Source organism: Macaca mulatta, chromosome 1 (genome assembly GCF_049350105.2).
Source record: "Macaca mulatta isolate MMU2019108-1 chromosome 1, T2T-MMU8v2.0, whole genome shotgun sequence".
Taxonomy (NCBI): domain Eukaryota; kingdom Metazoa; phylum Chordata; class Mammalia; order Primates; family Cercopithecidae; genus Macaca; species Macaca mulatta.
The window spans coordinates 200,579,755-200,595,889 of NC_133406.1; the positions used below are offsets into that span (position 1 = coordinate 200,579,755).

The following is a 16,135-nucleotide window of genomic DNA, read 5'->3' on the forward strand; positions in this document are numbered from 1 at the left end:
TATGAACATTGTTACTCAACGCAAAATTTAAAAATGAGTGCAAAAACGATCTAACAATGCAAGAATCCTTACTTAAGCAAAACATTAAATGCTAATGGTTAATTTTTACTGCTCAAAGCAGAAAGACTAGATATATACACAAGTGAAATTCCCAAAATTTTAACCCATAATCAATTCCAACTTTCTCAGAACTAAATCCTTATCCAATATAGTCTTAAGACTTACCTTCCTCTGTTTCCACTGGCTGTTGAGACAGAATTTTAAGAAGAACTGGGTTTTTCCACACCCCTTCCTTGGTAACATGAACCAATATTTGTAGGTTATTATTCCCAAATTCCAATAATGCATCATGTGACTCCTAGAACAAGAACAGCATACCCAGAAAATAAGTTAACAATATAAAAATTAGTTTTGCCTTTTCAACATATCTGATACACCTAAGAACTGAAAGAATCTATACTTTGGATTTCCTAAAAATAAGTAACCAAAAACAAAAAGACTATCCTTAAAGCCTTGTGAAATTCTGTTGCAGCTTTTTTTTTTTTTTTTTTTTTTTTAAAGACAGAATCTTACTCTGTCACCCAGGCTGGAGTGCAGTGGTGTGATCTTGGCTCACTGCAACCTCCACCCCCTGGGTTCAAGTAATTATCCTACCTCAGCCTCCCGAGTAGCTGGAATTACAGGCGTCTGCCACCACGCCCAGCTAATTTTTGTATTTTTAGTAGAGACAGGGTTTCACCATCTTGGCCAGACTGGTCTTGAACTCCTGACCTCGTGATCCACCCGCCTCGGCCTCCCAAAGTGCTGGGATTACAGGCGTGAGCCACCGCGTCCAGCCTCTGTTGCTGTTTTTTTTTTTAAAAAAAAAAAAAAAAAAAAAAAAAAAAACTAGGATGGGGCCAGGCACAGTGGCTCATGCCTGTGATCCTAGCACTTTGGGAGGCCGAGGTGGGTGGATCACCTGAGGTCAGGAGTTCAAGACCAGTGTGGCCAACATGACAAAACTCTGTCTCTACTAAAAATACAAAAAATTAGCCAGGCGTGGTGGTGCCAGCCTATAGTTCCAGCTATTCGGGAGGCTGAGGCAGGAGAATCACTTGAGCCTGCGAGGCGGAGGTTGCAGTGAGCCATGATTGTGCCACTGCACTCCAGCCTGGGTGACAGAACAAGACTCCGTCTCAAAAATAAACAAATAAATAACTAGGATGTTTTCACTAAGTAAAAGAGTGCCTTTAAAATGTTTTCCTGAATTCCTCCCTGGTAAAATTATCACAACAATTCAAGATAGGTCCTTGCATTACTGTTGGATATTTGGAGTTTTTGTTTTTTTGTTTGTTTGTTTCCTTTGGAGATAGAATTTCGCTCTTTTTGCCCAAGATGGAGTGCAATAGCGTGATTTCGGCTCACTGCAACCTCTGCCTCCCAGGTTTAAGCGATTCTCCTACCTAAACCTCCCAAGTACCTGAGATTACAGGCACCTGCCACCACACCTGGCTAATTTTTGTATTTTCAGTAGAGACGAGGTTTCGCCACGTTGGCCTAGGCTGGTCTTGAACTCCTGACCTCAGGTGATCCACCTGCCTCAGACTCCCAAAGTGTTGGGAATAAAGGCATGAGCCACTGTGTCCGTTGATTTAATTATTTTAAAGCCACCAGTGCTGCTTTCTTTTAAAGAATTCTGTAGTATTCACACAAGCTGCCTATTCCTCTAACAGGAATTACAGGACTATTAGTGACACAAATCGTTAAATAATTGCTTAAATTCGTCTAAAAACTTGCTATTTAAATGATAGGTGACTCTAAAATCTAAGTTATTAGCTCAGCAAACAAACAAAATGTATTTACCAATAGTTTGTTCATTAAAGTTCAAGTGTGAGGGAAAAGGAGTCAGAAAATTAATTCAGTATAAATGATGACGTATATGTCTCACTGTCCTCTATTACTACTGAGGATTATTGATTATGATGAGCTTGTTCCCATGTTCTAAAATTCTTGTTTCCCTTATTTTAAACTGCTGAAATTCTCTAGCAACGTAAGCTTCCATTTATGTCAACATTTCTTTGGAAACTATAAGCCAAAAATGTTCACAGGCCTAAGAATATAGTTTAGTATTCACTCAAGTGAAAACTACAAGATATAAAGTCTCCCCCATCTGCATTTGCTGCCTTGTCCATTTATAATATAAAATAGGAAAAATTAAGGGTTTTTTATCTTTTGGATTTCAACAGGGATCATGTCTTAACATTTATTTGTACCCCCACTACATTTATTTACTGAACACATGTTAAAAAATATATCCTACACATCTGATAAACCTGAAAAAGCTTACACACTTTTAAGCTGAAAAGTGGAAAAAGAGGCAACTATTTTATTCAAGCAAGCTATCTAAGAAAAGAATAAAGCAATGTGAGAGATTTCTCTCTAAAAAGGATAGAGGATGAGTATCCCTAATCCAAAAATCTGAAATCCAAAATTTTCCCCAAATCCAAAACTTTCTAAGCATCAACACAATGCTCAAAAGAAATGCTCACTGGAGCATTTTGGATTTTCAGATTAGGGATGCTGAACTACTAAGTATAATGCAAATATTCCAAAATCCAAAATACTCCCAAGCATTTGAGATATGGGATACTGGAACAGTATTAATATAGTAGTAATAGTCCTAATTAGGATTTGCCCTTCTAGAATGCCATATGCCAGAACAAAACAACTGGCAGGCTTCAGAACACAGAGTGACAAAAATCAAAGTGCTACGCATGAAAGATGATTTTAGCAGCTGTACAGATATGTGAGCTATTAGGACTGCATTACAGGGATTTAAATAGGCCAAGAACATGACGAAGAATCCTCTTCTCACTAAAGAGAACATTATATCATTTCATTTTGGGTTACGCATTCCAGAGGAAAGAAATGTTCAGATAATGAAGTGTGTCTGTTAATATGCATGTCTTTATTTGTGCCTACATGAAACAGGTCTAAGCTGCTACAACAGGTCTAAGCTGTGTCCTCGAGGAAGTGGTTAACAAAGTAAGCTCAGGGTTTGAAATCTGTGTGTAACTTTGGCCAAGCTAATTAACCTCTCTTCACCTGTCTCCCCATTTGTAAATGGAGATTCAAATAATCCTCACACTATAAGGTTTGTAATTTGATTAGAAGATATAAAACGAGTAACATGTAGTATAAAGCAGTGATTGGTACATAATTAGTGATCAATAAATGAATGACAGAATGCATTTATTTTTAGAGATGAGTCCTATTATTTTAGAGATGAGCCCTGTCACCCAGGCTGGAGTGCAGTGATGTGATCGTATCTCACTGCAGCCTCCGACTTCTGGGCTCAAGAGATTCTCTTGCCTCAGCCTCCTGAGTGGCTGGGACTATAGTCCATAGACCATGCCCAGTCTATTATTTATTATGCTTTTTTTTTTTTTTTTTTGAGATGGAGTCTCACTTTGTTGCTCAGGCTGGAGTGCACCGGCACGATCTTGGCTCACTGCAGCCTCTGCCTCCTGGGTTCAAGTGATTCTCCTGCCTCAGCCTCCCAAGTAGCTGGGATTACAGGCGCCCACCACCATGCCTGGCTAATATTTGTATTTTCTAGTAGAGACAGGGTTTCAGCATGTTGGCCAGACTGGTTGCAAACTCCTGACCTCAAGTGATCCGCCTGCCTTGGCCTCACAAAGTGTTGGGATTACAGCCGTGAGCCACCACACCCAGCCGGGTACAATTCTTAAGGTGTTAGGAAGAAAAAGGTGAACCTTAGATGTAATGAAATAGTGTTTTGTACATTGAAGGTTACCAATAAGTATGCTATGAAGGATCCAAATATTGTTCCTTAATAATCGTGTATGATTTTGATAGCTTTATGCTGTGTAAACTTTGTTTGAATAATGAAACTTTTCTGTTGATTTCTAACTATGTCGAGGCAAACAAAACCAAATGAAAAAAAACCATTTTTAATACATCCCCTTCAAGTGACGGGCCTTTTTGTCATTTGATGAACTTAATACCAATATATAATAAGTTTTGTTTTTGTTCTAAGGTTTTAATTTTAGTTTGCTAGGAGTAATTAATCAGGTGTCTTGGATACAGAAAATTTTTCTGAGTTAAAATCAACTCACCTGCAGAGACTGAAGGAATGGTAACCAGACTTCACAAGGCAGTTCACTTTCAGATACTGAAAGCAGTAATTCAAAACAACTCCTACAATAAAAATGAGTAAGTATATAAAGGTGGTTACAGTAATAATTAGAGTATGACAGCAATACTAAAAATCTATTTTACATTTGTTTAGACTATTTTAAATGTTTTTACTCTTCAAAATTTTCTTCAGAGTTGTTATACTGACTGTTCAATCTAAAAAGGAGGAAAAAAGAAAGACCACAAGGCTTTATATTTACATTGTTGCTTTAGTACATTTGGTAAGAATATAATAAGCTCTTTAGAAATCACATTCCAAGCAGTTTTATTTTGTTTATTTGGGTGTGAAGAGGCACCCGTATAGGACAATTCTAATTCCAGTAGACAAAAATGGGAGCTCATACTACTGTCAATTCAGCTGATAAAATGATAAATATATGTAACTGTTATCTATAGGTTTCTGTCACTTGCAGAGGAAACAGGAAGACTAGCAGTCGTTTCCTTACCTCTGAAAAAACCAAGCGTAAGAGTTTCCTTTTTCTAACTATTATCCAGAAGACACAGAAAAGAAATAACAGGAAGATTTTTTTTGAGAAAAGAAATGCACAACTTGAATAATGATCAACTCAAAATACCAAGAAATCAACACCTCTCTAAAACCCTGCAGAATTATCCTTTACTCCTTAGAGATTACAAAAGGTAAAACAGAAACTAAGACTTGGTAGAAGGAAAAATAGGATCATAAAACCAGGAATGCTGGTCTTCCATACAGGGCCATTGGAGAATAGGAAGCAAAACAGGTGAAGCTAGAAAAAAAAAAAAAATAAACCATCTAGACTAGAAGTCATCTCACTAAACAGTCTATAAGTTGAACAAGGTGATGCCCAGCTAAAACTGAATAGCTGTTGTATCTTTTCAATTTGCAGATGAAAATTACAATAAAGATGTAATTTTGTCTACTACTATGCAGTTAAATATTAAAACAACAGCTAAATCATGTTCTTTTTTTTTTTTTTTGAGACAGTCTCACTCCCTCACCCAGGCTGGAGTGCACTGGCGCCATCTTGGCTCACTGCAAGCTCCACCTCCCAGGTTCAAGCGATTCTCATGCCTCAGCCTCCTCCCAAAGTGCTGGGATTACAGGCGTGTGCCACCATGCCCACCCTAAATCATGATCTCTTTCTTAGGATGGTAATCTTATACTGTACCCTGATATTTTTTGCTAATAAAATTATTCTTAGTTCAAATATAATCAAATTGCAGAATTTCATGTTGTTTTTGCCAAGATGTTCTTCAAAGACTACCAGTTTCCAGGTATTCTGTCATTTAAATCAATCTATACCTAAGGGACAGAAATATATCATTCTCAGATTCCAAGCCTGAATAGGAGAAGAGACTCTAGAGGCAAGTTAAAGATGATGTTGCTTGGCTGGAGCTTCACTTGGACTGTATCTCCTGGCAACGTGAGTACAAAGGAAATTTCATTCAATGGTATGACTCTAATGGTGCTCTGAAGAATAAATGTGATGCCACTGTAAAGAGAAACCAGGCAAACAATACGACCAATGGTACTCAATTTTAAGAGTGATTTAAGTTCTTAAACTTACAGTACTAATCTGCCAAGCACTAAGAGGACATCTTCACATTCAGTAGTTAAGTATGGACGTGCACTGGCAAAGCTTTGGATGGCAAGTCGATATACCTCCAGAAGATACACAATATGTTCTGACGCATTCTTGTTGCTTGCATATTGCAATAAGGTCTACAAAATAAAATTAAAAATTATTTACAAACAAAAATAATGAAACAGATTGTCCTCAAACGCACCATATAGCTCTCCCATTTTTTTCCTAATAGATGCATATACCTTTTATTTGCCTTTTAAGGCTCTGGTTTGTTTAGAAGATTCTATTTTCATCACTTAATGAATTATTTCTGCTAAGTTAAAGAAATGGCATAACTACTCTTTTGATGTCAGAATAATTCTAAGAGTAGAGCCATAAAATGTCTAGTTGTTCTCACTATAGTTCTGGAGTTGCCATCTCTAAAATTCAATGAGTTTTCAACCATGTGCCAAGCACTGGGTACATAAGAATAATACTATGATCCCTGCCTTCTACAACAAGAGATGAATTATTCCTGAGTATGACTCTCAGTACTACAGTCCCATAAAATCCTTTTTTTATTTTCTGTACATATGGAATTGATTAGGCTTCCAAGGGCTAATTTATGCTAACTAATTTGTAAAAGGTTAATGTTATATTGGTATTTTTATTTTTCACTAGCCCTGTATCCTCAACAAAATACATATTTATTTTTTGTAAAGTTTATGAAAAATATTAACATACAGGCCAACACCAGTTTATCTGGTTACAATGGGGGGAATAGTCCTCTTACCACACAGGGTACCCTATTCCTCATACTGTGGCATCTGAGAAGTTATCTGGCAAGTATGGAATCTAAACCAAAAGAAAATGAAACCAAAATAAAGCCTGATTATGTGTGTCCTATCACTAAGAATTTGTCCAAATGATGGTGGAAAGCTGGCTTATGTTCTCCCTGGACAGTGTTGAAAAACCACTGCCAAATTCATGTTTGGGGACTCTCCTTCTGAGTTCCATGGAGCTGTTTTCTCTCTTGTTCATATATATCTTCCTTCTGACAACTGATTAGGTTTTGTCTATGCTTAATTGGTATATCTAGTTAAGACCTGAAGTATGTATTATAGCCTAACATAAGCAGGATACAACATTCTCCCTGGAATACACATTCTGTCTGACAGGGCTAGGGAGTTCCTAATAGGCTTTTGGTTGGGGATACTTCAATAGGCAAGTCTTATTTTCAGAAGGCAGCTTTAACTTGAGTGAAATACATCTTATCTGAATTCATTACCCCAGAATAATGTCTTCAAAGATTCCTAACTTCCTGTCTTTGATTTTTCTGCCTGAAGAACTACAAATAGCTACAACAGCAGCACAGGATTCTGCTGGATTTTCTGCAGCTTTAGTTTCCACACGAATGGCCCCTGTATGAGTTCTGGTAACTGACTGTTAGCATCATCTTGATTACTTTAAAATTTAAAAAAGAGAGAAACAACTTACAAGGAAATATACCTTAGACCATTATACCATATAAAGTAGAAGTTCTCTTAATATATTGCATTATCTGATCTTTGCATACCTGAATCACTATAGTCAGTTGAGCTATTTTTAGTATACCCACCTACTCAATTAAGTGTCTTGCTACTTTGTCACAGTCACTTTAGATAAATGCGCTTCTGTAATTTCAGAAGAGCATCATGTCATCACTTAATCAAATCCCTAATTTTAATAAAATAAAAAAAATGAGTAGCATTATAAACTGACTCCTAAGCAATCCTGCTTCCCAGCTGAATTAGTAGAGAGAGAATGCAGAATGGGTGTCTGTTATATAATAAGATTTCACCTAATCTCCCTTAAGAAATTTATTAAAATCAGCCAGGCACTGTGGCTTACGCTTGCAATCCCAGCACTTCGGGAGGCCGAGGCGGGTGGATCACGAAGTCAAGAGATCGAGACCATCCTGGCCAACATGGGTGAAACCCCGTCTCTAAAAATACAAAAATTAGCTGGGCGTGGTGCTGTGCACTTGTAGTCCTAGCTACTTGGGAGGCTGAGGCAGGAGAATCACTTGAACCTGGGAGGCGGAGGTTGCAGTGAGGCAGTGAGCCAAGATCGCGCCACTGCACTCCAGTCTGGCAACAGAGTGAGACTCTGTCTCAAAAAAAATAAATAAATAATAATAATCATTAAAATCTATGTTACAAAAAAATTCTGGTTTAGGTCAATAAGTTACTTACTGTCTGCATTGGCTAATCTAAGAATTAAGGAGTTTCAAAAATTTGTATTTAGTGCCAGATTTTATGTTCCTTAAAGTCAGACATTATGTCTTATCAATCTTTATAGCCCTACCACTCCTCTACCCACTACCACCCCCACAGGACATTCTCAAGTCTCACTAAATGTCTGCTGAATACATTCACCATTTTATTCATTTGACAAATATTTTTCAATAGATTATCACACATGAAGTGCTAGATGCGGTGGGGGCGGGCAGACATGTGGCCTATCCTCACAGAGCTTTCAGAATGAGTCAATACAACATGATGGCTAAAACCACACATGCAAATTAACCAACTGCTAACTAAAGTATGCAAAGAGAAGGACAGAGTGCATACAGATGGGGTTAGTCTTTCCACAATCCACCTGTCCACTTAGAATGCTCTTGCCACCAATCTAATAGCTTCTGACAGACATTCCACTAGGACTTATAGAAGTTACACAATTTCAAAGATTCAATACTCTGAGGAACTTCCAGTTTGCTCTATACTAATTTACACTTTTTATATTCCTAAATCTTTACCCCCTCATGTGTTGGTTCAAATTAAGTAGTGAGATCTCTTATACCCATTATAAGCATACTCCGGGTATGTGAAGAATGGCTGGAATAATCAATCTTCATTATCACCCTTTTTTTTATTTTTTAATTTTTTTGAGATAGAGTCTCACTATATCACTGCTGGTGATCCTCCCACTTCACCCTCCCAAGTAGCTGGGACTACAGGCATGAACCACTGTGGCTGGCCAGGCTTTTTTTTTTTTTTTTAAATGAAGTCTCACTCTGTTGCCCAGGTTGGGGTGCAGTGGTGCAATCTCGGCTCACTGCAACTTTCACCTCCCAGATTCAAGCGGATCCTTCCACCTCAGGCTCCCAAGTAGCTGGGATTAGAACTGTGGGTCACCAGGTCCGGTTAATTTTTCTGTTTTTAGTAGAGACGGGGTTCACACCATGTTGGCCAGGCTGGTCTCGAACTCTTGACCTCAAGTGACCCGCCTGCCTTGGCCTCCCAAAATGCTGGGGTAACTACAGGTAAGAGCCACCTCACACCCAGCCTTTGTTTTTTTGTTTTTTTGTTTTTGCTTTTTTTTGATTCGGTATCTTGCTCTGTCGGCCCAGGCTGGAGTGCAGTGGTGCGATCTCGGGCTCATTGCAAGCTCCACCTCCCGGGTTCACATCATTCTCCTGCCTCAGCCTCCCAAGTAGCTGGGACTACAGGCGCCCGCCACCACGCCTAGCTAAATTTTTTTTTTTTTTTGTATTTTTAGTAGAGACGGGGTTTCACTGTGTTAGCCAGGATGGTCTCAATCTCCTGACCTCGTGATCCACCCGCCTTAGCCTCCCAAAGTGCTGGGATTACAGGCGTGAGCCACCGCGCCCAGCTTTTTTTTTTTTTTTTTTTTTTTTTTTTTTTTGAGAGGGAGTCTCGCTCTGTCGCCCAGGCTGCAGTGCAGTGGATGGATCTCAGCTCACTGCAAGCTCCGCCTCCCGGGTTTACGCCATTCTCCTGCCTCAGCCTCCTGAGTAGCTGGGACTACAGGCGCCCGCCACCTCGCCCGGCTAGTTTTTTGTATTTTTTAGTAGAGACGGGGTTTCACCGTGTTAGCCAGGATGGTCTCGATCTCCTGACCTCGTGATCCGCCCGTCTCGGCCTCCCAAAGTGCTGGGATTACGGGCTTGAGCCACCGCGCCTGGCCTTTCTTTTTTTTTTTAATGCAAGATTGGGTTGAAAGGATCAGGAGTTGGGACCAGCCTGGTAAACATGGTGAAACCCCATCTCTACTAAAAATACAAAAATTAGCCAGGTGTGGTGGCACATGCCTGTAGTCCCAGCTACTTGGGAAGCTGAGGCTGGAGAATTGCTTGAACCCAGCCAGCATTCAGTGGTACAATCACAGCTCACCGTAACCTCAAACTCCTAGGCTCAAGTGATCCTCTCTCCCAACCACCTCAACCTCCTGATTAGCTAGGACTGGAGAAGAGCATCACCATGCCCAGCCAATTAAAAGAAAATTTTTTTGTAGGGACAGGATCTCTTTGTTGCCCAGTCTGGTCTCAAATTCCTGGGCCTCAAGTGATCCTCCCACCTTGGCCTCTCAAAGTGCTGGGATTACAGGTGTGAGCCACTGTACCTAGCCATGGTCTCTTATTTTTCTTTAGGAACTGAAATCACAATTGGAGAAAAGGGGCAATAAATGACAAAGATGACCTCCTAAAGTTCATTCTACAGTGACCAAATTAATGGTCTCTCTCTTTTGTTTCAGTATATTCACTTATTCCACAAATACCTACTATTTTGTAGCAGTACTGTGCTGGAAAGTAAGGATGGAGACTCTATTCCTGCCCTTGAAAGGCTATGATATATACTAAGAGGTCAGATATATATGTAAAAAATTAGCTCACTTAGACACCATATTTGACTATTCTAAACTTTCTTATTGAGGTGCTCTCATTCACATCCCAAGCAGATTACCCTCAAATTACTCCCTCAAGTCCTTGCTATATACCTCAACTGCCTATTACGTATTTCCATCTGGATGTCCTATTCAAATCTCAAACTCAGCATGTCCAAAACCAAACATCTTCCCCAGCAAATATGCTCTTCCTCCTATGTTCCATCTGCCTCTTTCAGTAGCCAGAGCTAAAAAACTATCTTTGAAACCACCACACTAAAGTTTGTTGATTCTATCTCAGAAATACATTTGTCTCCTGTCCCTATGCTTTATCTCTGTAGCCATTCACCTAAACCAGGTCTAAATAACCTCCAGTTCTGTAAATGTGTTATGTCACAGTATGTCTGTACACTGAAAACATTAATGTCCAAGGGGAAAATGACTAGAAGAAATTAACTAAAATGCTTACATGGTTAGCACTGAGGTAGCAGGAATATGAGTAATTTTTGTCATCTTTATACTTTTCTAAACTTCTCAAATTTTCTTTAATAAGCATAACTGCATTTTTAAAGCAAAAAAAATCTCCCCTCACCCTCAATTCTATCTATATTTCTCACTACATGGTTTCAAGGAGCTTGGCAGCATTCTGACTATTCTCTGAAACTATCAAGAAAGGAGAATTTCTTTCAGGATGGTCACATTTAATGTAAAGAATACATTCCAATTTAAATCTCACATAGTTCAGGATTAACTTTCCTAATGAAACAAATACAGTTATATTTACTGAGCACATAGTATGGATTAGGCACTTCCTAAGAGCTTTACAGGCCACTAATTTAATACGCACAACTCCATGAGCTAGGTGATTTATTATCAGCCCATTTTAAAAATGAGGAGCCACTGTCAAGTTGTCTTTTGGGGATTTTTTTTTTTTCCTTAATGAGGAAACAGATTGAATTATTTGGCCAAAGTCATCCAATAGGTAAGTGTTGGATTCAGGATTCGAACTAGAGCCATCTGGCTCCTCAGCCCACACTTAATCACCATGCTTTATGCCTTTTCACAATTCAACTATTTTAAGTGTGCTTTTAAATTCTGCCCCCTCGGGCCGGGCGCGGTGGCTCAAGCCTGTAATCCCAGCACTTTGGGAGGCCGAGGCGGGCGGATCACAAGGTCAGGAGATCGAGACCACAGTGAAACCCCGTCTCTACTAAAAATACAAAAAATTAGCCGGGCGCGGTGGCGGGCGCCTGTAGTCCCAGCTACTCAGGAGGCTGAGGCAGGAGAATGGCGGGAACCTGGGAGGCGGAGCTTGCAGTGAGCCGAGATCGCGCCACTGCACTCCAGCCTGGGCAACAGCGTGAGACTCCGTCTCAAAAAAAAAAAAAAAAAAAAAAAAAAAATTCTGCCCCCTCACCCCCCAGCATCAGCTTTAATATTTTGCAGCAAGTTGTGTCATGGTCATTATTTGGCCTTCTTCCCGAGTTTACAACATCTAACTTCCATTTTAAAGTGACTGCTTCTGGGGAATGTTTTCAAGCAATGGCACTGACAGATATCCTGTACTTCAGAATGCTGGTGGGTCACAAAAAAACTGACAAAAGATAGCTAGTGTTCATTTTCAAAGCTGTATGTCCTATGGCAATAGGAAGTTACATGTTTTCTAATAGAGAGGGGTTTGAATTATTTCAAATTTTGCACATAAAGCAAGAAACCTTGATTTAAATTTCTCCACTTGTGAAACTCCCAGGAAATTATACATTTCAGTAAAATGTGACTGCACTACAAGAGATAGACTTCCAGGAGAGGGCAGCACTTGAGATGGATCTCTGAAGTATGAGCAACAGGGACGGGAACAGGAGGACTCCAAAGAGAGAACTTTAAAGAAGTCAGAAAAGATGAATAGACAACTAGATGACTAGAACAGATGGGAGTAAATGGTGAAGACTTAAATGTCAGTAATGAGGATGCACCTCTTGATGGAGGTTTCCCATCAAGAGACTAAGCTGAGAGTGACATGAAATGAAATGGAGAGAGAACAGCTGGCTGCTTACAACCAGGAAGTTAAGTGGCTAGAGTAAATTAAACCCCCTAAGTCTTTAACATATGCTGCTACTATGCCCCCTGCCTCATTTTCTATATTGGTTATAGGTGTTTTTTTTTAAAGCCAGAGATATGACTTTTACTCTATCTATCTATACTTTTTTCCATCCATCCTGATTAAATTTCACCAGATTCAGTCCATCAATCTCAGCCTACTAAGATTATTTTTAGATACCGATTCTGCCACAGGATTTAACTATGCTTTCTAGTTTCATTTCATTTTTAATTTTTAAAAATGCCTTTTGCTGTTCTGTCATAAAAATAACATAGCATTGTTAAATACATATGCAAAAATAAAAATTTAATAACCCATAATACCACTATCCAGAAACAGACCACTATTAACAGGCAATACATTAAGCTTGAGGAGTTTTTTTTATTATTTTTTTGGAGACGGAGTCTCCCTCTGTCACCAGGCTGGAGTGCAGGGGCATGATCTGCGCTCACTGCAACCTCCGCCTCCCAGGTTCAAGCGATTCTCCTGCCTCAGCCTCCTGAGTAGCTGGGATTACAGGTGCCCACCACCATGCCTGGCTAATTTTTTTGTATTTTTAGTAGAGAAGGGGTTTCACCATGTTGGCCAGGATGGTCTCGCTCTCTTGACCTCGTGATCACTGCAACCTCCGCCTTCCGGGTTCAAGCGATTCTCCTGCCTTAGCCTCCCAAAGTGCTGGGATTATAGGCATAAGCCACCATGCCGGCTGCTTGAGGGTTTTTTTAATGCCTAAACCAAATATTTTAATAGAATCATGCTATATGTCTTTCCATTTGTTGTAAAGTTTTCTTCAATGTCAGTGTTTTTATGGTTGCACAACTTGTGTGTGAGTATATTTTATTACCCAATTATTTATGGACATAATGGCTTCTAACTTTGCAGTATTATATATAATATTAAGATGAACACCCCTAAACACTAAAATGAGCACCCCTATATCTAATTTCTCTCATGCATCCATGACAATGTTCTTATAATAATGTCCTATAAATGGAATTGCTGGGTGCATAATTTTTAAGGCTTTACATAGTGTCAAATTCTGCTCCGGAAAATTTGTTCCAATGTACATTCCTATTATTGGTGTTAAAAGGTGACAGACTGAGGAGCTGTAACAATTATTAGATATTATAATTGTAATATAACTTTTGAGGATCAGCTTACTAGAAGAAATACAATACTTTATTCAATTTACATTCTTTTCATCACTGTGGCAGTTCAAGAAAATTTTTCATATATTCCTTTAATAATCTAAACACCTAATTACTGCAGAGTAATCCATAAAAGACACATAGACCAATGCAATCTAATAGAAAGCCAAGAAATAAATCCAGGAATAAATCCTTGTATATGTGGTCAAATGAAAATGATTTTCACCTAGGGTGCCAAGACCATTCAATGGGAAAGAGACAGTGTGCTTCACTTCGCTTTTCTTTTCAGATGGAGTCTTGTACTGCTGGTCAGGCTGGAGTGCGCAGTGGTGCCATCTCGGCTCAACGCAACCTCCACTTCCCAGGTTCAAGCGATTCTCCTGTCTCATTCTCCCAAGTACCTGGGACTACAGGCACAAGCCACCACACCTGGCTAATTTTTGTATTTTTAGTAGAGATGGGGTTTCGCCACATTGGTCAGGTTGGTCTCAAACGCCTGACCTCAAGTAATCCATCTGCCTTGGCCTCCCAAAGTGCTGGAATTACAGGCGTGAGCCACTGCACCCGGGTGAAGACAGCCTTTTCATTCAACAATGTTAGGAAAACCAAATATTCATATGCAATAGACTGAAGCTGGACCTTACCTTACACCATTTACATAAACCAACTTGAAATGGATCAAAGATCTAAACATATGAACTAAAATGATAAAACTTTAGGAGAAAACATAGATAAATAGCTTCATTACATTGGATTTGGCAATTATTTCTTGACTATGACACCAAAAGCACAAGCAACACAAGTAAAAATAGATAAACTGGACTTCATCAAAATTAAAACTTCTGTGCATCAAAGGACACTCTCAAGAGAGTAAAAAGGCAACCTGTAAAATGGAAGAAAATACAGCAAATCATATATCTGTCGATGGATTAATATCTAAACACATAAAGACCTCCTGAAACTCAACAACAAAAAACAAGCCAATTAAAAATTGGGCAGAAGACTTGAAAAGACATTTCTCCAAGGAAGATGTACAAATGGCCAATAAGCACATGAAAAGATGTGAAACACCACTAATTAGGGAAATCCAAATCAAAACCATGAGATACGACTTCACACCCATTAGGATGACTATTATCTAAAATAAAAGAGGTCAGGCCGAGTGGCTCACACCTGTAATCCCAGCACTTTGGGAAGCCAAAGCAGGTTGATCACTTGCGGTCAGGAGCTCGAGACCAGTCTGGCCAACATGGTGAAACCCTGTCTCTACTGAAAAAAAAAAAAAAATTAGCCAGAAATGGTGGTGGGCGTCTGTAATCCCAGCCACTCAGGAGGCTGAGGCAGAGGAATCGCTTGATTCCGGGAGGCAGAGATTGCAATAAGTGAAGATCGTGCAACTGCACTCCAGCCTGGGTGACAGAGCAAGACCCGGTCTCAAAAAAAGAAAAGTAAAGAACAGAACAAGTGTTAGCAAGGGTATGGAGAAACAGGAAACTCTGTGCATTGCTGATAGAAAAGTAAAATGGTGCAGTGGTTTGGAAAATGGTATGGTGGTTCCTCCAAAAATTAAACAGAAATACCATATGATCCAACAATTTCATTTCAGTGTACATATCCCAAAGAAGTGACAGCAGGATCTTGAAGAGGTATTTGTACACATGTGTTCATAGCAGCATTATTTACAATAGCCAAAAGGAGGAAGAAACCCAAATGTTCATGAACAGATTAACAAAAGTGATATATCCATAAAATGAAGTATCATTCAGTCTTAAAGGGGAAGAAAATTCTGACACATGATACAACATGATGTATCTTGAGGACGCTATATTAAGTGAAATTTGGCAGTCACAACAAGACAAATACTGTACAATTTCACTTATATGAGGTACCTAGGAATAGTCAAATTCATAGAGACAGATGGTAGAATGATGGTTGCCAGAAGGTGAAGAAAAAAGGGAATGGGGAGTTAGTATTTAATGGGTACGTAGTTTCACTTTGGGAAGATGACAAAGTTCTGGAGATGGATGGAGGTAATGGTTGCACAACAATGTGAATGTACTTAATGCCACTAAGTTGTACACTCAAAAATGGTTAAGATGGCAAATTCTATGTTATGTATACTTTCCCACAATAAAAGTACCAAAAAAAAGAGTTAACTTTAAGTCTAGAGATTTTAGATTAGAAATTTTCAAGAAACTGAAGTGGATGAGCATGCAAAAGGAAGACGATGGGGGCCGGGGATGAGGAGGATAAATTCAAACTATCCTCCATTTCTGCATTAGCGAGCCATTATTACTAAAAGGACTGATTTACAATACTTCTTAAGTCTGGAGATTGTAAAGTTCAAACTTTATCGTGCTGGGTAAAAGTATTACAATTCTGAGGTAGTTGTGTAACAACAGAGGGAAATAACAAGCATTCTGGCTACAGTTTCAAATCTCTGCCCCATCAATTACCAGATAACCTCTCTGAGTCTCATT

General features: G+C 39.2%; 1 protein-coding gene across 5 annotated transcripts in view; it reads right to left on the bottom strand.

The window, feature by feature from the left end:
* The window catches only part of RLF (RLF zinc finger), an 80,642-nt gene that overhangs the window by 46,065 nt on the left and 18,442 nt on the right, over nucleotides 1-16,135 (bottom strand). For 4 of the 5 annotated variants that reach the window (XM_015136456.3, XM_028835462.2, XM_077962381.1 and 1 more), the window contains exons 2-4: nucleotides 5,748-5,902; nucleotides 4,122-4,203; nucleotides 226-358 (exon numbers count right to left, since the gene is read on the bottom strand). In XM_015136456.3, coding sequence (XP_014991942.3) covers nucleotides 226-358; nucleotides 4,122-4,203; nucleotides 5,748-5,902 — 370 coding nt within the window. The remainder of the gene's footprint in view (nucleotides 1-225; nucleotides 359-4,121; nucleotides 4,204-5,747; nucleotides 5,903-16,135) is intronic. The other variant, XM_077962373.1, reaches the window with a different exon arrangement.